Source organism: Argiope bruennichi, chromosome 8 (genome assembly GCF_947563725.1).
Source record: "Argiope bruennichi chromosome 8, qqArgBrue1.1, whole genome shotgun sequence".
NCBI classification, from domain to species: Eukaryota; Metazoa; Arthropoda; class Arachnida; order Araneae; family Araneidae; genus Argiope; species Argiope bruennichi.
The window spans coordinates 105,502,864-105,527,692 of NC_079158.1; the positions used below are offsets into that span (position 1 = coordinate 105,502,864).

At 28.5% G+C, this 24,829-nt stretch overlaps 1 protein-coding gene and 1 long non-coding RNA gene across 5 annotated transcripts in view; one reads left to right on the forward strand and one right to left on the reverse strand.

Annotated features, from left to right (window-relative positions):
- The window catches only part of LOC129981204 (muscle-specific protein 300 kDa-like), a 293,675-nt gene that overhangs the window by 126,628 nt on the left and 142,218 nt on the right, over positions 1–24,829 (reverse strand). For all 4 annotated transcript variants that reach the window (XM_056091946.1, XM_056091947.1, XM_056091945.1 and 1 more), the window contains exons 24-34: positions 24,280–24,606; positions 22,033–22,209; positions 19,733–19,852; positions 15,427–15,747; positions 13,079–13,408; positions 10,879–11,190; positions 7,589–7,909; positions 5,692–6,333; positions 4,417–4,740; positions 2,851–3,186; positions 1,081–1,398 (exon numbers count right to left, since the gene is read on the reverse strand). In XM_056091946.1, coding sequence (XP_055947921.1) covers positions 1,081–1,398; positions 2,851–3,186; positions 4,417–4,740; positions 5,692–6,333; positions 7,589–7,909; positions 10,879–11,190; positions 13,079–13,408; positions 15,427–15,747; positions 19,733–19,852; positions 22,033–22,209; positions 24,280–24,606 — 3,528 coding nt within the window. The remainder of the gene's footprint in view (positions 1–1,080; positions 1,399–2,850; positions 3,187–4,416; positions 4,741–5,691; positions 6,334–7,588; positions 7,910–10,878; positions 11,191–13,078; positions 13,409–15,426; positions 15,748–19,732; positions 19,853–22,032; positions 22,210–24,279; positions 24,607–24,829) is intronic.
- Positions 13,553–24,589, forward strand: LOC129981206 (uncharacterized). Its single transcript, XR_008785292.1, has 3 exons — positions 13,553–13,671; positions 22,039–22,236; positions 24,456–24,589. It is a non-coding gene; the product is annotated as an uncharacterized LOC129981206 (long non-coding RNA).

A 24,829-nucleotide genomic window follows, 5' to 3' on the forward strand; every position in this document is an offset into this window, starting at 1 on the left:
AGAGAAAGTACTATTAATAAAGGCTTGAAAATTGGTACAAACCAGAGGTAGTGGTGTCCCTAAAACTTTCACCATACTATCTAATGAACTTGCCATGCCAGAGAATGCATTACATGGTATTGGTATACAACAGTGGCGAAATATTAATTTCTGGCGTGAATTCAGCATTTTTATTGACTCTATCATGTCATCCTTCACGAGTGTTTGTGGCGATTAATCTCTGACATGTCGCTAATAGTATCTGAAAATTGAATTTGTGTTTTAAACGCATTTTTCACAATCGATTGAAACAAAAATTTGACACAAAACAACACTTGTATTCACAAAATACCATTGCGTTTTTGAAGTATCGCGTTTACATGTTTTTGAGGGTACAAACCAACCGAAAATCAACCCTTTCACGGATTGGTTTCAAAATTTGAATGTTGTCTACACTATAGGTGTTAAATCTGTGCACCGAATTTAATCTATTTAGCTCTCTCCGATTTGGAGTTATCGTGTTTACTTATATACGAAAAGCCGGACAGACAGACTTCCTCTGCATGGTTTTTGCTCAAAATTTGACAGAAATCTACAGTTTTCGTGAAAGACCGTGTACCAAATTTCAACCGTCTAGCTCAAAGCGTTTTTGTGTTATTTTTACAACAGACAAACGGACAAACAAACATTTTCCAAAAATTCATTTTTTCAAATGAAGTCTATAAGGTGCAGACTCGTAAAAGTATCGAGTTCGAACTTTTTGACGATGATAATTCTAAATTACTGAAGAGAAATGAAAAGCTTAAAATAATTTCTTTTTAAAAATATAAAATAAATATCAATTTTTTGGAAAGAAAATATGCAAACCGAAAATACTGGACACGATGACATACAAGGATACTATATATATAAAGGCGAAACAATAATTTGAAAATAAAAATTGAACAATATCTTTCACGTTAAATAATTATCTTGATTAAGGTACTTGAGTACGGTAATTTAATAGATAATAATATATCCATTAAATTATAGAGATGATATTTTTATAATGATTCAATTTTACATTTACGAATTTATTACAAAATTCAAATTAATTAATACCTTGCAGTTTTCATGATTTAAAAGAATGACTTCATCATCGGCTGACACATCTTCACATTTTGATATATTTTCTCTCACGACACGAAGCCAGTCACTTAATTCTTGCTGTTCTTTTCTAATGTCTTCTTCCTCCATACCCAATTCTGAAATGCAGCCCTGGAGTTGCCTGGCCAAGTTTTCAGCTTCTTCGAAATGAGTTTCTATGACAGACTTGAGAGCAGTCAGCGTTGAAATCTCAGAATTGTTGTTTAAATTTCTTAGTGACTCAATTTTTGAGAAGAGGCTCTTTTTCATTTCTAAATGTGTCGCTAGTTCACTCTGGAATTGAAAAAGAGAAACAGCGAGATTGTAATATATGCAGACAAGTGTTATTTTTTTTACGTATGATTAAATAAATAATTGAAAACATTGATTGATTCAATAACATAATGTAAATGTTATTTCAACTACAAAAAAGTTGATAAAAATTCTAAAAAACAGAAGCATTTATAGCGGTGAGAAAGATAAAAATTGAAAAAAGTATATTAATCTGACTATATTGGGCTGTTATTTATAAAGATTGAAAAATTAAACGATTTTATTAATATAAATTAAATCTTGTTAGATATACTATTAACAAATTTTGGAAGGATTCACCAAAAACTATTGCTCGTATACATAAATGAGCAAATGTAAAAAGCGTTATGAAAACAAAAATAACTTTTTGGATTTTTTTTTTTTTTTTTGTATTTTCAATAATTATAGTCCGTTACATAGTACAATCGGTAATTTGTAGCTATTTTTATTTTGTTGACGTCTTTAAGCCATAATTACCGAAATTTGTTGTTAAAAATAGTCAAGAATTATAGACTTTTCAACTTCATGGCTGTTATCTTTTCCATACTAATTAAGTCTACGCAGATGCATAGACCGGTCCGATTAACATTCTGTTTGAAAGTAATTCTAGAATCTTTATCAAACGGATCTCGTAATTTAGAATTTTATTCAGATGCATTTGAATTACCAACCCACCTAACTTTTATGCCCCACTAGCAGGCAGAAAGCTGTATCCGATAAATTTAATATGGATTTGACAGAAAAATATGCCTCATATGCAATGTTTTAAACTGATTATTATGATTAACTGATTATGAGCTTATGGTTTGATTTATCAACACGATAATGTTTATAAGTTGACGTACTATCTTGAAATTGTATCATATTATTAACATGATGAGAAGAAAAAAACTTTTAAAATACTCTACAGATCAAATCATTGTACCCAAAGCTAGCAAATTCAGCATGTGGTTATAGTTTTGGATAGTAAGAGTTCATTAAAAATGGCTTTTTTTTTTCAAAATTTTAGATAAAAAATTAAAAAAAAAATATTCCTTAATACAATTGGAGCATATTACGGCACAAAAACTAGTTTTATCCAACTTTAAAATACATAAAATAAGATTTTCAGTCCTATCAATTTTAATTCCATATAGTTTTTCTCCTTATTTCAATAAAATTTTCAATAATATTCAATTTCAATAAAGATATTTTTAACTATGATTTACATCAAAACTTTTCATTGTTTTAGTTACAGGATACATACTTACGTGCGTTTCAAAAAAATATTAAACGCAATTATTATATGCTCATTAGTACTGCTATACAATTGAGAACAAATTTTAAAATTAAAATAAAGATAAACAAATCAAGTTTATGACATTAAGATAATATTATTTTCGGAATAAATGCCAGAATTTGCTTATTTTACATAATCAAATACAAAGAGAGTACCTTGTATCGATCTAATACCACATCAGCTTTTTCTCGACTTTCAAAATTGATTATTTGCTCATTCAGACAGCGGCATATCTCGTTAACCCAACCAATTATTTCTTCTTTGTCGAAATCAATTTGTTGCCACATAATCATTTGGGATTCCAGATTCTGAAGTCGGGATTCGACTTCTTTCTTAGTATCGTCCCATTTCTTTTGAACATTGGAATAATCTTCTTTCAGCTTAGAGAGATCTTGAATGTTGTAAGATTCCAACTTATCACACAGATCTTTCGATTTCTGATTGAAAGTGTCCAGTTCGTAATGATGAGATTTCAGAATCTCGCTACCAGCCTGAAATTGTAATATAAAGTTAATATTACTTTTGTAAAAAGCAATACTACTAATAATAATATATAAGATAGCCTGGTATGACTAATGAATAAAGATTTTAAAAAATGAAAATTTAAGATTATGGCAATCTGGAGATTTGTGATCAATCTTCGAAACCAAACTTAATACCTAGTTAATTCCGAATTTTTTGAATAATTCCAAATGCTTCTAAAAACGATGTAATCTTCTATTGTTTATATACAATTTTAAAAAATGAGAAAATAATATTTTTAATTAATCTATAATAAAATAAAACGCAAAACTATAGAAAAGAATCAATATCTACGGTGTCGAATACTGGAGAGTTAAAAATTATGAGACGCCAAGATTACAGCGGTATGGAAAAGTATTATGTTTAAAAATAAAAAAATGCTATTGTGGAAATTGTAAAAGTGCAATGTGATAAATTATTTCATTCAGATAAGAGATCCTCAAACTGTCATATACATAACTCTAGAAGTGCAGGGCGAAACAGCTATATGTAAAATAGTTGAAAATAATATTAGTAATGGAGGAAATACATAACATAAAGGGCTGGAATAAAAAGAAGAAAAAAAAAATAATTGGAATTTTGATTTCTTACTTCCTAAGAAAATGACAGTCATGCTAATTAGAAATACTACTGGATAGCCGTGAAAGTAAAATATCATGAATACAGCGTTAATCCGATATAATATTTAATATCTTTTACGAATACTGAACTTGTGGAAAAGAATATATCTGTTTTAATACACTTATTAATAACAAATAAAAAACTTGAAGAACCCATAGTTTACTGCAAGTTCTATATTTGCTTAGTTGCATTTCGTTACCTGTGATTTCTTGTTAAATGAAGAATCTTTATCTATATTAATTAAGCTTGTTAGACTTTTCATTGTACACCCATTGGACGAATAGATTTTCCGTAATAATAAAATGGAATAAAGTGCAAAATCAAAAATAAATCCAACAAATTCTACAAGTTAATTATAGTGTTTTGATTCTTTAGATAACTTAAGCCTAACGTTATTAATAAATCTTTGCATGGATGAAAGGCTAACTAGAGTAAAGAGTAATCAAATATTAAAAGATAAATCTAGAAGGTAATCGGGAAAAAATAAAATTTAACAGCAAAAAATATCGCTATTTAGATGGCAGTCAGATTTGCTATTTAAATAAAGCATGCAGATATATTCCATAATTGAACCGTACTTTCGCTTTTTCGAGAAGCTTGGAAACTTGGATTGAATCAGAAGGCACATGCTTAGGAGCTTTCACGGCATCAGAAGATTTATTTATGGCATTCAACAATTTTCCTTGCAGGTTGTTACATTCCTTCCAAAGTTGTAAAAGATGACCCACAGATTTCTCTTTTTGGGCAAGGTCAGTCGATAACTGTTCCCACTGTTTATCAGTCGCCGTTAAGTATCCTTGAATGGTTGTAAAGGATGATGAATCCTCTTCGATTAAAGAGCGGCCAAGTTGATGTACAATAGAATATGCAGTAGTTTGGTCTTCCATTTCTTTATGCAATCCCTGCAATAAAATAATGAATATAACTTGATGATTAACTATAATATACATAAGATAACTTTGAAGAAAATTGCTAAGAATTTTTCCTATACCATTTATAAAAGTTATCAAATTTAAAATATACAGCCATAATTGTATTCAAGTATAGAATGAATACCACAATTAAATCACATCAAATACTTTCTTAAAAAATTTTTAAGAGCAGTGCCAGATTAAAAACTGTAGGACTCTTTAAGCAATCGAAGTTTGGAAGATCTCCTTTAACCTTTCTAATGCCTAAAATTAAATTTTTTATTGCTTTTTAATTTAATATCAATACATTTAATTCTTAAATAATAAATATTACGACAAATTGAATTTACAAAACATTTACTTGTGTAACACTTTCACGTGAGTTGGTTATCAAATCTCATCTACAAAATTTTAATTCAAAAAATGATAAAAAATGCAAATTTTCTGCAAGAATCTGACTTGAATTTGACGATTTGAAATGATGCGTTTTAAACCTCTTTCGTGTTTAAAAATATTATCAAAATATTTCACTTATAGTTTAATAATTTACATAGCTTTTTTATAATATAAATTATCATCGATATTATTGTAAAACAAAATTATTTAGTTCTACCAGCCATGAATTCTTAATTTCATATGTATCAATAAGTTTTTTTTATTAGCCATCATTCCAAAAATATTTTTTATATAACTCTTAGCAATCATTTTGAATCTTTAATTGCATTAATAACATTGTTTATATTCTTTTTATTTTCAAGACAATTAATACAAAATGCCAATTAATATTGTTACAATATCTTCACGAATTCAGAAAAATTGCAAAACATCGAATAACTGAAAGAATATTGAAAAAAATCGTAGAGATATCATTCAATATCTTGTACTAATAAGAAAGCCGATATTTTAAAAACAATAGAAAAATTGAAATAGAAAAATACTCACTTTAAGTACATTCAATTGTTGCTCTACATCTGCCATCGTGGAAGGCTGAAGTTGCAAATCATGAATCTTGTTACTTACATTTGATAACCACTCACACAAAGCCTTATATTTATTATTGAACTCGTCCCATTTCTTATTAAGCTTGCTAAGGCCTTCTTGTTCACGAGCCAGCAAATCACCCACAGTTTTCAACAAATTTTGTATATGAGAGAGACGATCTGCAACTGTTGTTGGCAAAGTCGTGCTTCTGTCTCTTACAATTTGATTGATCTTTTGTGCCATTTCATCCAGGCTTGAAACTTCATTCACTTTCTTCTCATACTCTTTTTGCAATCGCGATAATTCAGATGTTGCACTCTGAATCTCTTCAGGTGTGCACTTTTTACCCTCAACTTTGTTCTTCAGGAGTTCAATATTCTCACACATGTCCTTGTACCACGCTTCAAAGTCCAGCCGCTTCTGCAGGAACTTCTGTTTTTTGGATAGTGACTCTTCGGTGGCTTGGTAGAGTTCGGAGAGCTTAGAATACATGCTAGTTATTTCCTCAATATCAGAAGAATCGTGGGAATCACTTAATTTCTTCATCTCTTCATATATTCCATTAAAATCAGTTTGTCGGCTCTCATTTTCAATTTTCAACAACTGTAAAATCAAACAGCAATGCATGAGAAAAAAATTATAGAAAAATTAGTATTACATTACATCATAATATTAGCTTTGTAAATAATCGTGCGTTAAAGTAATTAGAAAGCATTTTTAAAAGCATTTTACGCCTTCTAAATCGCAAGGATGAAGATGTGTTCAGTAGAATTTAGCAGCAATCGTCTTAAAATTACACTAAAACTCAAGATTATTTACATATTATTTAATGATTTGAAACTGACGATTCTTTTTAAATAATTTTTCAAGGCAGGTAACCGACTTTCCTATTATTGGAAAATAAACATTCAAAAATTATTTCTTATAAAGGTGTTATCATCTTTCAAACCTATAAAAGAATGGATTTTGGATAAAATTATTAATGCATTGTATAGCAAAGGTGGAAAATGATATCTAAATATAGATTTTTGGCTTGTATCTACCATTTTTACTGAATTTAGCTTGCGAATATGCATTCTATACGTTTTTTTTAAGCGATCGCGACCACAATTTGCTATGGATCTATGGCTGTAATCACAAGATCACACACCAAATTTCGTTTATTTACGTAAGTGATTTTATTAGTTATTGCTCTAACAAGAATACGAAATTACAGAGAGTCAACCATTTGACAGTTTTTGTTCAAACTTTGTTAAGAATTTAATATCATATGCTAAACTATGGACCAAATTTCATTTATCTAGATCTTTATATTTTGTAGTTATTGAATTCATTTGTACTCGAGGAGCCAGACAGACATACTTTCTTTGAATAGATATTGAAAGAAATCTATAAATTTAGTTTTAAGGCTATACATCATATTTTATTTTATAAGTCTGGTAAAAAAGGTTTTTAAGTTATTATGTTCACCGAGAGATATAATGCCAAAAATGTATTTCTGAACTGAAGAAAATCCAAAACGTGAAAATTCGCCAAAATTTCGATTTCGATTTTTTTTTTTTTTTTTTTTTTTTTTGACGATTTCAACACTTTTTCTATACTTCAACAACAACAACAAAATGAACTAACCATCGTCCATGCATATTTGTTTCTTCCAGTAAATTACTTAAAACTTAACAATAAAGAATTATGAATACATTTTATGAAAAATATGCACAATTTCTTTTTAAAAAGTGGGGAAAAAAACTAATAATTTTTTAAATGCAAGTAATTTCATGTTTTGTTAAAAAAAAAAAAATCTTTTTATCTAACAAAAACCAGCTATATGCAAATTTTCAGACACATATAAAATACTTACATCAATATTCTTCAGTACAGCTTCGATTTGATCCACGAATATATCATCGAATTTATGCAGCTGGATTTTCACATCCTCTTCCCAAATGGTAAAAGTGTCAATTGTCTTCAGCAGCTGTTCTTGCTCGGCAATAGAAGAACCTAAATGAATCATCTGTCTTCGGATCTTGTCTCCCAGCTCGTCGATGCGCTTTTGTATATCTGAAGTCTGAACGTGAAGAGCCATGACTGCTTTTGGTGATAAATGTCCAGAGAGGTCTTCAATGTCTTTAGTGATGGTTCGAAGATAATTTCTCTTTTCATCGATTTCAGAACCTAATGCCTGAGATCGGAAAATTAAAATTTAGTTGCTTTGAGATAGAGTTAAAAATATAAATATATTTCAGCAATTACAAATGCAGAAATTGAAGATTAATTCTAAATTCTAATAATTCTAAATGTAAAATTGATTGTGTTTCCAAAATTTGATATATAAATAAAATCTCAATTTAAAGATGGTTTTTATGCTTAATGAAAATTTCTACAGAATTTTGATTTTGAACATTTGCATGTTAATAAATTTCCATATTATGAAAGTTAACCTTTACATAAAAAAAATGTTTTCTGATTAATAATTTTTTTCCTTTATTTATTTATTCATTTTGCTTTTTCTGCAATGTTTTGTAATTTTTTCATTTATTGGAGTTCCAGCAAGATCAACCAAATTGGGAGTCACAAAAACTTGCAGCTTCTGAAAGACAAGATAAATTTATATAAAGATCAAGAAGAATTTCCAGCTAGGAATCTCGGCAGTTACTTAGAGCCACAGACAGTGAATTAAAAGATGTTATTAGCCTCATTATTAGATAAATAAATTTGAAAAGAATGCTAATTCTATGAACTTTTAATTTAAACACTTAGTATAATCATTCATATTCCATGTTTTCAATTCGAACACTTCTTATTTGCTATATTTTAAAGACTGAATATCTGTGTAAATAATATTTGCTTACAAACATGGGTTCTGCGCAATCGCAAGTCATCTATATCTATACTTATAATACAGCTCAATGTGTGTGTGTGTTGGCGCTCTACAGGCCAGACCGTTTGACCTACAGCTACCAAATTTGGTACATGTATACCTTGGAGGTTGGGAATGTGCACCTGGGGTTTCTTTTTTCGATTTTTTAATTAGAATTTTAATTATTAATTAAAAACTAACTTTCCCGCCAAAAAAATCTTCCATTTTCCCCACCGCCAACTTTTCCGCCAAAAAAATCTCCCATTATCTCCAGCGCCAAACGAGAAAGGCTTCAGTTTTTTTTTCTCCCAACAGTAATGAGGCTAGGGTTAAAATTTTTCGGCGGATTATTTCAATCGGTTCTGTTTATTTTCTTAATGTTTGATGCATTTAAAATTAAACATTGTTAATGAATCAATCTTTCAGATTCATTCTGAAGTACTTTTGAATTAAAATAAAACAGAATAAAGGAAATTAAAAATTTCTAATCCGCATAGCGTTACCCCAACTGGCGTAGAAAAAATCACGTATTTGCGTTACGTAACCGGCGAAGAAAATTCACGCATGCGCATTCTGTTCTGATTGTTGAATGACAACGTTATCAATGGATGATTTAAATTATTTTTGGGTTAGTTGCATGCTTTTGTAAGTAAATTGTATTTATGTTAGTTATATATTTTTTGTATATGCTTATAGTTTTAAGTACATCGTTTTTTAAGTAGTTTTTTTAAAACCTGTTTTCAACCGTTTATTTTAAACGATTCGTTTTATTTTCTTAGTGCTTGATGCATTTAAATTTAAACATTGTTAATGAATCGATCTGTTCATAATGAATCTAAGAAAATTTTGTTGACCAACTCTTGAGATATTACATAAATTAAAAAAGATATTCTTTAGTGCCCATAAAGTTTAAACGCTGAGTGACTCTATTTTCAGTAATCAGATTATAAAAAAATGCTTTGTTTCAGTAAAAAATATTATTATATTAATTGAAGATAAATTCTTTCCACTTTAATTTAAAGCATAAATGCTACGGGTGCTAACAGAAAATGAGAGAGATACATATTACGTTATGACTGAAGGCCTTTATAATATTATGAATGAATTATATGATAATCAAAATTTGAAGTTTTAAAATATTTTGATAAAGAAGCTATTAAAGTAGAAATTGCATAAAATATTTAATTATTAAAATTTTAACGAACATTAAGATTGGCGAACCGGCTGGTCTCCAAAGGCGGCTAGTAGTAAATAAACAGATAATAATATATATTCATCCACTAAAAATCATTAAAATAAAAAATTAATATAAGATAAATCATTCACAATCGATTAAAATTTAAAAATGGATTGAAATATAAAAGTAAATCAACCAGTTTATAAAAAGGCTTCCTATTGCGCAATGCCTAGGGCGGAAAAATGCCTGAATACGGCACCGAAGAAGATAGATAACTAACTTTATCAATGTTGATGAAGACATTTGTGATTGTTGAATATACTACATAGCATATTACAAAGTGTTGCAAAATGTACTAAAGACACCACAGTGAGTGATGCATAAGGAAATGAAAAGATTATTAAACAAAAACTTAGCAAGAAGGAACGGAAATAACATTTCATACAATACGAAAAATGAAACTCATTTTAAGAAAATGTAACAGATGATCTGTACAATACTTAGCAGGAAGAAAAGCCAATTGACTTGATATAAAATGCAACAAAAAATGGGAAAGCGGTTTTAAGAAAATGTTACAGATAACACACTTCAGTCTTAACAAAAGTGTGACATTTTTTATAAATAAAGTACTTTTAAAATATAATTGTACAACATAAAATTGTACTTATTCACATTCTTATTTGACTGGCGAATCCAGGCAGGATCTTTTTGATAACCCATTCTTAGCATTGGACTTCTTCAGGGTACACAATTTCATAGACTTGATATAGCTCTGTTGTTCTTGGGATGTGCAAAAACATTGTATTTAAATATTTTTTACAATTTAGAATGTGATAAAGCTAATAAAATGGAAAGGAAGATTTTTATCTTTGTTTTTTCCCTCCGTTTTTATAACCTGATTTACAAATTTTTGTTTCATGAATTTTCTTTAAATGAAATTTCTAAATCGAAAAAAGTGATTCCTCTAAATAAAGATTCAATTATAATTATTTTTTAGAGTTAATATATTTTAAGGTTGCATTCTTTTCTCCATTTAAAACTAATACAATATTGTTATTTTTCATAAGAAATTTCTATTTAATACATTTTTAAAAACCAAAAAGTCTGTACTTACTCTTAATTTTGATTTTAATTCTTCTAATTTCTGGATATTCACAGTTTGAGTGGATGCAATCCTTTCAACACTTCCCTCGGTATCTTCAAGCCATTTTATCACTTCTTCCTGTTTAATAGTAATGCCTTCCCACAGGGCAATGACTCTCTGGAGCTGTTCAATCCATTCTTGAATAGTCTGAGCTATTTCTCTCCATTGATCTTGCAACTGAATGAACTCGCATTGGATGGAAGCGTCCTGTATTTCTTTGCTCGTTTGAGTGCCAGCATCAGCCAAATAGTTTATTTTCTGATGGCAATGATCACAGAATTTCTGCAAGAGTACCAACATTATTTAATATTTCAGAACATGGCAGTGTATAAATACAAATTGAACAAATACTATTGTTTAAAAGACAGTAATTGATTTTCAAAGATTTTTAAGATTGATTTTCAAAAATAACGCATGATTGCAACATCATCTTTGCTATTGCATCATCCTTTAAATAACTGCATCACTTTTTTTCATATATATAAAATGTGATAAAATCTACAGAGGTATGTTTCTTTGATTACTTCTTTGAAACTACAGTGGCGAATTTCCAACTAGACCAACAGATACTTGCTTTGGGCTCTTGGCCTGAGAAGAGCTGTAGGTAAGTTAATTAAATTTAATTTTTTAGTCTCTTTTGCCAAATAAAAATATTAGTAGAAAATGCATAGTACGTGAATTAAAAAAATTATTAAGATATTATTAACACATTATCAAGTATTACTGACCAGGTTCCGATCCAATTATGCCCATTTAGCTATTACAATATTAACAAACACTGCAGCCTGCTTCAATAATATTATATACAAACGCGACGCTATAGTCTTGAGTTTTAATAAAGGAATAAAATGGACACGTATATTTTATTATTAATATAATAGAAAAAAATAATTTTGATAAATTTAAAAAAATTGAAATTCAATTGACCACTACTGACTGGACAATTAATAATTGAAATTAATTACTAATTAAAAAACTAATAAATCATGTTGATAAATTAAAAATTTAGAAATCTAATTGGCCACCACTGACTGGGCAATTAATAACTGAAACTAATTATAAATTGACTAGTTTTAAAGACGCATAATGTGCTATGTTTAGGGCTGAAAAAGGCAATGTTGGTGACTGGTTAATGAGAAAAATTTGAAAAAATGATGGCTTGGCAGAAAGCATCAGTGGTTAATAAGAATAAACGCATTACAAAATAAATTTAAAGTTAATTAAGTTTTAATTTTTAATCAAGTATATATTTAAAATTATTCAAGTAACAAAAACAAATTCAAGATTACTTAATTGAAGTTTTGATATAGAATAATCTGATGAAATCGAAATATTGAATTTAAAAATAATTCGGAAGAAAGTTTACTTCAAATGAAATGAGTTGAAATCAATAACAATTAATTAGAAAACAAAAACAAACAACAACAACAAAAAAGGGTGCATCATTCCGATTATAATATTTGAATGCAAATATCATAAATTCTTTTTTTATTAAAGAGCGGAAAATAATACATTAAATGTCATGCCACAATTTAAATGAATAAAAATAAACACGTAAATATAAATAAGTATATGATTAAAAATAAACAAATACAAATATGCAAAATGTCTTTTTGTTAAATACTTAAAGAGGCAAAGACATTACAAGATAACACATTCTTTTCAGAAGGCGAAAATGTTATAAAAAAACAGACATAGAACTCCTCCCATGTAGGAATGATAACTTCTTGCAGAAATTATTTCTAATAATTAGACATAGAAACTATTTAAAATTTCACGCAAATTACAGACGCATGAGAAACAAATGCTACTAAGAATGTCAGCTTATAATTATATTAGTAACAGTGGCTTACAATGTTTAACTATTGACAGATTCAGAATTCCTTTCCCCCTCACCCCACATGTCATAATCAACCATAAAAAACAATCGTATTGCATTATCATTACCATGCAAAATATTTAAAATTTATTTAATGTTGCTGACTTCTGCACATTAAGACAGTCCATGTAAACATAAGGAAACAACAAATATCGACAAAAACATTTCTAAAAATCTTATGTGGAATAATCTTATTAGGGAGCTAAAATGGTATTTCTTATAAACGTATATTTGAATCTTTATAAAGAAATAAAATAATTATAAATATAAAAAAAATATATGACAACTTACTTCTGTATCTTGTTTCTTGTCATGCGCGTCTTTTAATGACGAAAGTGCTGGTAGGCCAGCTTCCACCCTCAACTCCGCAGCTTTCAGCTCATCCCTTTCTGATTTTAGAAGATCCTTCACATTTTTGATTTCATCAAGGTTCTTGGCGATGATATTCCTCTGAGTGATCACTGTCTCTTCTAAGGTATGAAGACGGCCCTTCAAATTCGTCAACTGGCCAATGATTTGTTTCACATTGGCGCTGTCTGGTTGATCCCTGGCCAATTCCTGGCTTTCCGTCTCCAGGTTCACTAACACTTGCTTTTGCTCTCGGATCTCACTGTGGAGTTCCTAAAGGTAGATAACAAAGAAAACAATTAAAAAAAGAATCGCTGACTCTAGTCTTTTGTAGGCGGAAGGAAGAAGAATGGCACGTTGCCAAGAGGGAATATCATGTGTAGGATAGGATAAGTCAGTAAGATGCCAGCTAACAGATGCAGCTCATGCTTCAGATGGGGATAAAGCAGTAAACAACTAGGCCAGTCCTTCACATTTTCTTGTATTTATATCCATACTTCGTAGATGTGAGTTTCGAGAAGAAACACAGGGAGAAGGTTTGTTTGACTTATCAATATTAAATATTTTGAAAAAAGCTTATTTCTTAAAATTTTAGCAAAGAATTTTGAACTAAAATTGCAGAAATATTATATTTATTTGAATAGTCGTAGCAACTATTTATATTATTGCAAATATAATGAATTTTGCTTTATTTTTTAGAATATTCGATTTATTTGATACATATCAATAATTAATAAATATATATTTAAGACAAACTATCTAATATCTAGAGTAAACAAGAACGGTTATTGGCATCTTTGGAGCAATGTCTAGCATTATAATTCAAGAAGGAAAAACAATAAAGATAATTTTATCAAGTTGTAATTCATTGCAATTTTTTTCCCAATAATTCTACTTTAAGTGGAATAAAATATTTTATTAAAATATTATTCCTTGACGATATTTTACAATATATTGATAGGAAATAGTATAAAGTAGTATTGATAGGAATGGTGCAAAAGAAATAGTGTATACTGCCACTATCATTATTGACATCCCTTCATTTTTGTTTAGTTTACTTTTGCAATATAAATAAATTTATGTAATGGAAACTAGGATTAAACTGTCAAGCAAAACATGCTCATAGGATATGTTGTTGAAGACCGGAAAAGCTGAAATAGAGTTGGCATTCGCACTTCCGAGCACAGTATGAACTCGTATACAATCAGGACTCTTTATGATTTTTCAGTGTATAGATGATGTAATCGAAAGAATATTTATATACATATATAACTTTCTATTATAGAAAAATAATATATAACTACCAATAGTACCTCAATAACAAATTCAATGATAAGTATAGTCACTCACATAAAAAAAATATTGGAATTCATAACTTTCATTCCCAAATTAAAAACAATCCTAATTAGCTATTTATCTTAAATTATTTAATGAATAAAGGAAAAAAAAGCCATAAAATACTGAAATATATCTTAGATAAATTTCGGAAAGCGTCTTTTCTTTTTCCCTTCCCTTTGTAAACGTACTTCTTCACAACGGAAATATTAACTTTCTTGAAACTTAACATAGATAACTTCTATGATACACAACGAATTTTTCTCGGAATATAGAAATGATGGATTTTTTTTTTTTTTTTTTTATGTAACGATTAGGAAGTAAATTCTCTTGTTCATCCTACATAATTTAAAATCTAAATATGAAGCGAGAGCAGAGTTAAAATTTTCAACAATAAAACCAATCCCTGACGAAAGAAGTCAGTTTTAATTTTCTGTTTCTAATTTTTCACAATTTGTTCATTAATTTTCTCGTTACAGTATTTGGATGATTACAATTTAAAAGTTATTTCAGAAGTAAAAATAGATTATTTCTGTATAATTTTCGTTAATAAAAATAGATTTTTTAACAAACTTTTTAAAAAAGTTTTTGCATTGTATGTCGATTATATCCAATATAAAACTATTTTGTATAAATAAATATATCTAAATGTTGAAATTATATAAATTAATATTAACAATATATTTTATATAGTTAAATATAGTTATTATCAAAAGTGAAATATATGGTATTTTGATATAGGATTTTGGAAAATTGCAAATAGTTTAAGAAAGCGTCTAAATTACCAGCTTTCACAAATTAATTAATCTAAAACACATTTGCATTCATTACAATTTATTGAAAATAAAAGTAAATTTGAAATCAAAATTCTATAGTTATTTAAATTATGATAACTTTATTTAATTACAGCCACAGTTATGAAGAATTATATAAAATATTTTATATTTTATACTTACATCTAATTTCTTTAATCTAACTTCAGGAGGAGATGATTCAGATAATATATCCTTCAATCGATCAATCATGCCGTCAACATTTGAAATAAAGCCTTCCAATTTGAAGTTGAATTTTGTCCACTTTTCTGTAGAGCGTTCCAAGTATTCAACATTTTCCTTCAAAGTCGATAATACCATCAGAACTTTATTTTCAATTTCGACAACTTCTTTCTGAAGCAAAGGTCTTTGTGCTTCACTCAGTTTGGGCGCTAAATCATTGCTTGCGCATTTGAGTTTCTCCAAGTGTGTTTCAGTGGTTTGATGCAATTCTTTATACTGCTTCTGAAAATAGGAAAATGAAAAGTTGAAAAACAAACGAAAATCAGAGGAATATAAGATTATAGTAAGATATCATATTTCAAGATATTTTTGGAACGTTATCTTTGGAAAAAATTTAGACAAAATACAATTTTTAACAGCAAACGACAAATTAAGAATTAAAAATATTTTTGAGTTGTACCATTTAATCCTGCTCAACGTTTATTACGATTATTTTGCTCTTTCATTTTAATAATGTATTTATTTATTATCTGTTTTTTATTTTTTATTTTATCATTTGAGTGGTAACCCCAGCGGGGCACTTCGAAGTGAGGATGAGATGCTTCCGGTATGGAGGTTGGATCTCTAGACCCTGGAAGATACACAACAAGGAGGAGGATCTGTCTCCTCCCATCCATGACGGGATGTACTTCCTTCGTGAAGGGTTGTACCGTGGCCGGTGATGACCCCTAAGACTCAACCACAGTTCCCGCCAGTGTTGTTATTGCGGCGGTCCGCTGATTCGGTATTATTTATCGGTATGCTTTCGGGCGGGTCGGAGAGTCAGTGATATGATTTACCATTTGATTGGTGTAGTAATGGCAAATACGGCTTTTTTGATAATAAAAAGCAGAGCACAAAGAAAAAAGCTCAATGTTCAATTTGTAGATGCCAAAGAAAATCTTGATACCATTACTATAAATGTGTAATAAATATAATAGAATTAATTAATGTGACATTAATATTATATGACGATAATGCTAAATGACCAGTAATAACCATGTCACATGTTAATATGTCATGTGCCTATACCCTAACTGTGACACATGACGCATCATATACTGTTGTCACTAATGGTCATGGGAAATCATGTTAATATTGTGACAGTAATGTCTGTCATGTGATATTATCGTCACATTACAGATATAAATATTCATGGCATGATGGGGCATGGGTGGGGCATGAATTGTAGAGATACTCCAATCAAACCAAATATGGAAATTTTTTAATTCAAAAGTTTATAAAAAAACAAATACATTCACCTGAAATAATTTTTTGATCAGTTTATTTAATGGAAAAGCTAATAAAATCTTTAAATATTGAATACAAATTAACACGTTCACTGCCACGATTCATGCGTAGGATTCGGGCATCTGTTTAATTAAAGGCCCTCTTTTTTATTATTTCTTATAAATAGAGAATGGGCCATCTAATTAGAAAGTAGGTGTGAATCACAGGGGATTCACTCGGCTGCCAGCGTGTTAAAGCATATTTGAATACAATGTTTACTTTGTCGATATCTCGCGGCAGTATAAATTATGTCAAGTATGTTCTCAGAATAAAAACAAAGGGAGCTACTCAAAGAGAAAGAATGTTCTATTTACTTGCTACTGGATGAGTTCCAGAAAGCCAGTTAATTATGCAACGGACATACTACCTATTTAACACCTGGATGTCGAATCTTTAGCTTTCAAAACTAAAATACATGACGAAAATACTCATTTAAAAATTTAATTACTATTATAATAACTGGTACCCAGCGCGTTGCTGCCGCAAAAGAAATAATTTTGAAAATATCGTTTGAAATTTGAAATAGCTATCTAGTTTAATTAGGAATGATAGAAAGAATGATATTTTTTTTTTTTTTGTCGACAATGAATACACTCATTGAAATTGAATGATATATAAAAGAGAAGTACAAATAATATTTATTCTATTTTTTTTAAACTTTATTATTCAAGTGCTGTAAGGTAAACAATAGTTTTTGTTTTTCCATCTTCAGCAAAAACAAATAAATTTCTTCGCTGTCCGATTTGTGAGCATCCAACGTACAACTGGCCATTTGAAAAGCATGAATTTTCTAGGTTCAAAGCAATAAGTTGGCGAAGTTTTATCGCCATTGGATGAACGGTACGGCCGCGCATAAAATACGAACAAACAAAAATTCATTTTTATATATTGATATAATAATTGTACTATACCTATAACCTTCACGCAGTGCAAGCAATAAGTTGGCATAGTTTTATCGCAATCGGATGAAGAGTACGTATAAAATAATACGAACAAACAAAAATACATTTTTATATATTAAGTAAAATAAATAAAAAACAAAATATGCAATAAAAATTCAATAATAAGGATTTAAAAATCACTTAAATACAAGTAATACGAAATAAAGCCATGGACGTCAAGGTTATATGAATAATATAATGATTCATATCATCTACTAACTAAATGCCAATTTTTGCATAAATAATGTAATAACATACCATCTATTATTTCATTTGTCATTGTTACGTGAGTAATGTAATGACGCATGCCATCTATTAACTAATTGCCAATTTTATGCAACATTTTCGTTTTTATCTTTTCTAAACGATGTGCCATAAAAGAGAGCTAAAAATATGATTAACAGAATTTTTCTAAACATTTACTTACCCTAGAACGTTTCTAGGGTAAGTCAGACATATTGGAGATAGGCTACTTTTGCAATAGAATATGTAGTTGCAAACGAAAAAGGCGACAGCTACACAATGGAGTAGAATGAATAGCTTGCGCCCGAGCTTTAATAAGATTTTTACGCCCTCCCCACGATCATCATGCTCATAAAATAACGTTCAACGCACAGTATAATTTTTTTTCGTCCTCTGATTATAGATGACTTTAAAATGCGAAGAAAACACATTAATATTATGTTTTCAATGTGCCTCTTAAGAGTAGTAAACAGTCTTCTTTGCTTCCCTTACGTCGCTGACATTGGAAAAGCCTCTTTGTTAGAGAATTAGTTAAAAGTAAAAGATAAACAAGATGAAGTATACAACATTCCTTCAATAGAAAACAAAATTTAAACAGCGCAACAACTTCACTACATGAATAACACAGCATTTGAAGTGCTTCTAGCTTAGGATGGTAAATTTTTTTAGCACTTACTTTAAATAAGAGTTTGTTGTTGTCATTGTCTCCTACTTGCTACTGTGCTATGCCTTGTACGATTTATAAAATGTTATTCAGGAACTGTATTGTTGTTTGTTGCTATTAGTATTCCATTAAAGCTATTTTATACACTTTGTCTAAAATACCCATTTCTTTTACTTAATTTACTAGCAAAGATGTCTCAGTAGCGTCCCCTCCCCTTTTGTACTTATAATGCCATGTTCAATTGAAAAAAAAATGGCTTATGCTTTGCTTGATCTGTTTTAAAAATTTGCTCCATGATTTTAGAAACGCCCTGCATATTATATGAGCATGAATAAGCTTCATTATTTACCCATTAGCGTCCGACGTCTTATTTTTAGGTTGGAAAATTACATTTTTTTCCTGCGGCTGAATTAGATAAATATTTCCTTTTTTTCCCTTTGTTTTGTTGCTTTTTTTGAAAATTAAATATTTTTTTCTTAATTTGCTAAGTAATTTCCATCAAATATATATATATATGGACAATTCTTTAGTATGATATATGCAAGCATAAACCTCTTAGCTAGATTTTGCAGTAAAAGTATTGTCATGTTGAAATTTTATTTATTTTTCTCCCTTTCTTTTTCCTTTTTCTGTTTTGATTTCTTTTCATGTAATAAAAGTAATTCCAAAATTATTTTTTTGACATTCTATTGTAGTTTAAAAACATTTTTGATATTTATCTACAAAAAGGCTTTTCCTAAATGGCATTTTATAGATCTTTTAAAAATAATTTTTTGAAAAAGTTTTTAAAAAATCAAAGCAACCTAATTTTTTTTCGACAGAATTTAATTTCACACTTATTTTATTTTTGTTGTTTGAAAAGTAATTTATTGAAATTCGTACTTTAAATAAAATTGAGAATCAACAATTTGAGAATAGAATAATAAAAGTATCATAAGCTAAGAATAATGGAAGTTATTTAAAAAAATGATTGCTTTTTAAATGTAAAACGTTTTAAATGTAAAACGCTTTTAGAATCAATCAGCAATAAGGGAAATTTCTTTATTTTAATTTCTTAATAAAAGTGAAAGAGAAAAAAAAAATTACTCACAGGAGGCTGCTGTAATTGAGCAGATTCACGTAGCTTTTTCAGTTCTTCATCAGCTTGTTTCAAAAGACGAAATATTTCATCTTTTTGTTTATCATAATCATTCCATAGGTTGTTTGCACTCTGATAGGTATAATATAAATATTAAATTATGGCATACTAAATTAAAACAAATACACATGTGATTTTAAAACCTAAATAATCATAAATCATCTTTCATTTGATAACATTGCTTTATCAGCATAGTGTCTGATAGGAATTAATACAAAAAATTAAAAATAAATAAATCTGTAAATATAAATATTTTAGAGACATTTAAACTTTTTAAATTTTGATCAAAATAAAAAATAATTATATGCACCATCATGCATATCAAAAATGTTAAAAGGGATATTATTTTGCTTTGATTTTGAACATTCATTGAAATATTTTGTATGAAAACTGTACTACCAGATGTAATGTCCATTAGTAGCATATGTAATACAGTTTGTGAAAATTTACTACTCACAGTGGCGGATTAAGGTATTTCGCGGCCCTACGCAACGCACATTATGAGGCCTTCTGTTTAATAAGATGATCAGTTTAATTTCATATTTTCTGACATTTATAAAATTAATGATTTTTATTTTATATGATTTATTTATTTCATTTTATTTGTTTTATGACATTTGTAATGTTAATGATTTATTTTATACTAGCCGCCTTTGGCGACCAGCCGGTTCGCCAATCTTAATGTTCGTTAAAATTTTAATAATTAAATATTTTATGCAATTCCTACTTTAATAGCTTCTTCATCAAAATATTTTAAAACTTCAAATTTTGATTATCATATAATTCATTCATAATATTATAAAGGCCTTCAGTCATAACGTAATATGTATCTCTCTCATTTTCTGTTAGCACCCGTAGAATTTATGCTTTAAATTAAAGTGGAAAGAATTTATCTTCAATTAATATAATAATATTTTTTACTGAAACAAAGCATTTTTTTATAATCTGATTACTGAAAATAGAGTCACTCAGCGTTTAAACTTTATGGGCACTAAAGAATATCTTTTTTTAATTTATGTAATATCTCAAGAGTTGGTCAACAAAATTTTCTTAGATTCATTATGAGCAGATCGATTAATTAACAATGTTTAAATTTAAATGCATCAAACACTAAGAAAATAAAACGAATCGTTTAAAATAAACGGTTGAAAACAGGTTTTAAAAAAACTACTTAAAAAACGATGTACTTAAAACTATAAGCATATACGAAAAATATATAACTAACATAAATACAATTTACTTACAAAAGCATGCAACTAACCTAAAAATAATTTAAATCGTCCAGTGATAACGTTGTCATGGCAACAATCAGAACAGAATGCGCATGCGTGAATTTTCTTCGCCGGTTACGTAACGCAAATACGTGATTTTTTCTACGCCAGTTGGGGTAACACTATGCGGATTAGAAATTTTTAATTTGATTTATTCTGTTTTATTTTAATTCAAAAGTACTTCAGAATGAATCTGAAAGATTGATTCATTAACAATGTTTAATTTTAAATGCATCAAACATTAAGAAAATAAACAGAACCGATTGAAATAATCCGCCGAAAAATTTTAACCCTAGCCTCATTACTGTTGGGAGAAAATAAAACTGAAGCCTTTCTCGTTTGGCGCTGGGGATAATGGAAGATTTTTTTGGCGGAAAAGTTGGCGGTGGGGAAAATGGAAGATTTTTTTGGCGGGAAAGTTAGTTTTTAATTAATAATTAAAATTCTAATTAAAAATTCGAAAAAAGAAACCCCAGGTGCACATTTCCAACCTCCAAAGTATACATGTACCAAATTTGGTAGCTGTATGTCAAACGGTCTGGCCTGTAGAGCGCCAACACACACACACATTGAGCTTTATTATAAGTATAGATAGATAATCAATGTTTTATTTCATAAACACCGTGAAAAAAAATATATTAATAATATTTCCAGATGGTCCGCCATTCATGTTTGCATGCAATAATATTGAAGCAAAGATTTTATATAAGTATTCTAATAATTAGGTGAATGTAATGAAATATATATATTAAAAAAAACTAAAACAATTATACTAGTTTAAGTGTTGATATTATTCTAATAATTTACAGAATTTGCCTTTTTTTTTTCTTTTTTTTTATTACAAATATTATTTGCTTGCAGGTTTCTCTCAATCAGTGTTCCAAGGCAGCTGCCTTGTTCCAAAATGTCACTTTATATTAAAACTGTTACTATATATATAAAAAAATAATGAAGAGAATGCGATTTGCAAATGATGCTTACTTTCAGATTGACTAATTTCTGAGTAGCTTTTTGATACACTTCTTCCCAAGTTCGTTCAAGTTCTGTAACATCTTTTTCAACAAATTTGGGCGATCTTTGAAGTTTCCCCAATTCTTTGCCTTTCTGGACACTGGATTTTACATCTCCTAAATGAGTTTCAAGCTGCTGAACTATTGCCTGCAAGGAAAAAAAAAGTATTCATAAGTACAGAAAGTTTTTATAAATAAGAAATTAGAAAATATTCTAATAATGAAAAAAAAATATAGCCAAATAACCATATGTTGCTTTAAATGTACAAATAACATCACTACAATTAGTTTCAAATTTGTGGAATGCAAAATATTATACTATTTTTGCTTTTAAACAGTATCATAACATTAAGGAAAAGAGAAGATTTCATGGCATTCTTTGTAGATTTAACATTTCAATAAAAGAAATGCAAAAAACTTTAAGAATCCACAGTCAAATAAAATTAAATTTTAAATGTTGAAATTTTACTCACTAATAAATTAATAGTTGATTTGATTTGAATTGATCTTTACATTTTAAAAAAGTCATACAACTGCAATAATATTAAAAACATTTTTTTTTAAATGTTCGTATAAAAACTGAAGTGGAAGAATAACATGAAATAATATATGGCGAAATTTTAGCTACATGAAATCAACATCCAATTCCATCCTATTTACAGAAACATATATGCTAAATTACTTTTATCTAAAAAAAATATTCCATTTTTTAAATGAATAAATTATGGGGAATTTTCTTATAAGAGAATGCAAACAGGCAGCAAGTTTTAAAAAATCCCCCCACCAACCCCAAACATACATCAAAGAACATTTTTCTGACCATTTTTGGTCAGAAAGATAAATTATAATTGCAAATCTATAATATTAAAAACATAGCATTTTGAGCCATTCAAGTAAATATTATTCATTCTATTAAATTTTATGGCATTTTGAATTTTAGAATTTTTTCCTTCATCAAACATGCGAATTTCCTAGGCTGTTTTCAAATTAATCTTGAACATTAATTATTAACAAGTTTTTCTGCCTGAAACATAAATGTTTAAATGGAACAAATTAAATATTTTACCCAGATATTACATTTTTAAAGTGTAAATCAAATATTAATCTAATACCAAAATGTAGTAAAGCATATCCACGTATTATTTCAAAGCATATTCATGTTACCATCAACCATTCTTAGAAAAAAAAATTTATACCATTAAATAACATTAAATTGGGAGAAAAAGTAAATAATTTTAGACATCTCGTAACTTTCTCGGTAATGGAAGAGAATTGTTGAAGAAAAAAAATCTATTGATATATTTATTTTTACTAAGAGAAGAAAAGAATTTTAGAAATTATATTTCTCAATCCGTTTTTTTTTTCTCTAAAATATAAGGTAATTTAACGTTTCAGTAAAATCAGTGATATACGAAATATATAAAGAAGGTCCAGATCTTTCTTATTCAGAATCAAGTTATTATTTGTTCAAGTTATATATATATATATATATATATATATATATATATATATATATATATATATATATATATATATATATATATATATATATATATATATATAAGCATTATTCTATGTGAAGCAGGATGCAGTTTTGAAGACAGTGAAAAAACTTTTTACATTTTTAATTCGTTTTTATCCATCGGGAAAGCATAATTATTTACAAGCAGAGACGCGGACAAGGCAGCGCGGCACCAAAGCAGAAGTGGGAAAAAAAGGACGAAATAAATTATTCCTTGTCTAATATAACATGAGGTATGAATAGGGAAAATATTTCTCCATAGTGCTAATATATTAATAAGATTCTGATGGGGATGTCTTGACGCATGTCAATCACAAGTAAGGGAAAGACAGAGATCTTTTAAAAAGAATGTGCTTACTGGACATTTTCCTACCCCTTCACGCCGAGCGTGTAAAAGTGTCGGCGTTAAGCCGATTCAGCAATTTTATAAAGCTTCTATTGAATTAATTAAGTAGAGAATTAGTGGAATTGGATCATGAAATAAGAGAATATTTTTAGAATGAAGTTACTATGGGCTAAATTAAGATAAAACCTTGGGAATTAATTAAATTGAAATTAAGAGTTTAAAATATCATTATATATCAGTTTAATGCAGATAAAATATATAAAATACAAAAAAAAACATACATAAAATATCGAACACATAGAATATATACAATATCAAATTTTGAACCTGGAAATAAATCTATTGTATACCTCTTGCTGTTGTACAAGTTGAGACAATGTTTCAGGATCATCATAAGTAGTTTCTTCAATTTGTTCTGTTAGAGCTTTCACTTCTTTCAGCCATCTGTTAATTTCGACTATTTCTTCTCTGTAAATGAAACATTTCGTTATGGTTTCAGTTATCACAATTGTTGTATCGATTTCAGGTAGGAGAGTCTTATAACGTTGCACTAAAGCATCCAATTTCTTTTGTTCTTCGGCCCCTTCTTCTTTTGGTATATGTGAAAGCAGGCTGTCCAATTTTCGAACAAGCCATTTGACGTCTTCACGTCGACTGTCCACTGTCTTGCAAACGGACTACAAAAGGAAGTTGACCATTCTTACTCATGCAATATAATAAAAATTTCATATAAATTTACAAGTGTGGGTACTTGTTAAATTCAAACACTGCAACATCATAAAATTCTAAAAGTTAAAAAATTTATAAGATATAAAATAATTTTTTTTGTAGATAATGTAGCAGAAAATATTTTTTTCCTATTGAAACTTTATTTATAATACTTTGAAGATTTATTACATC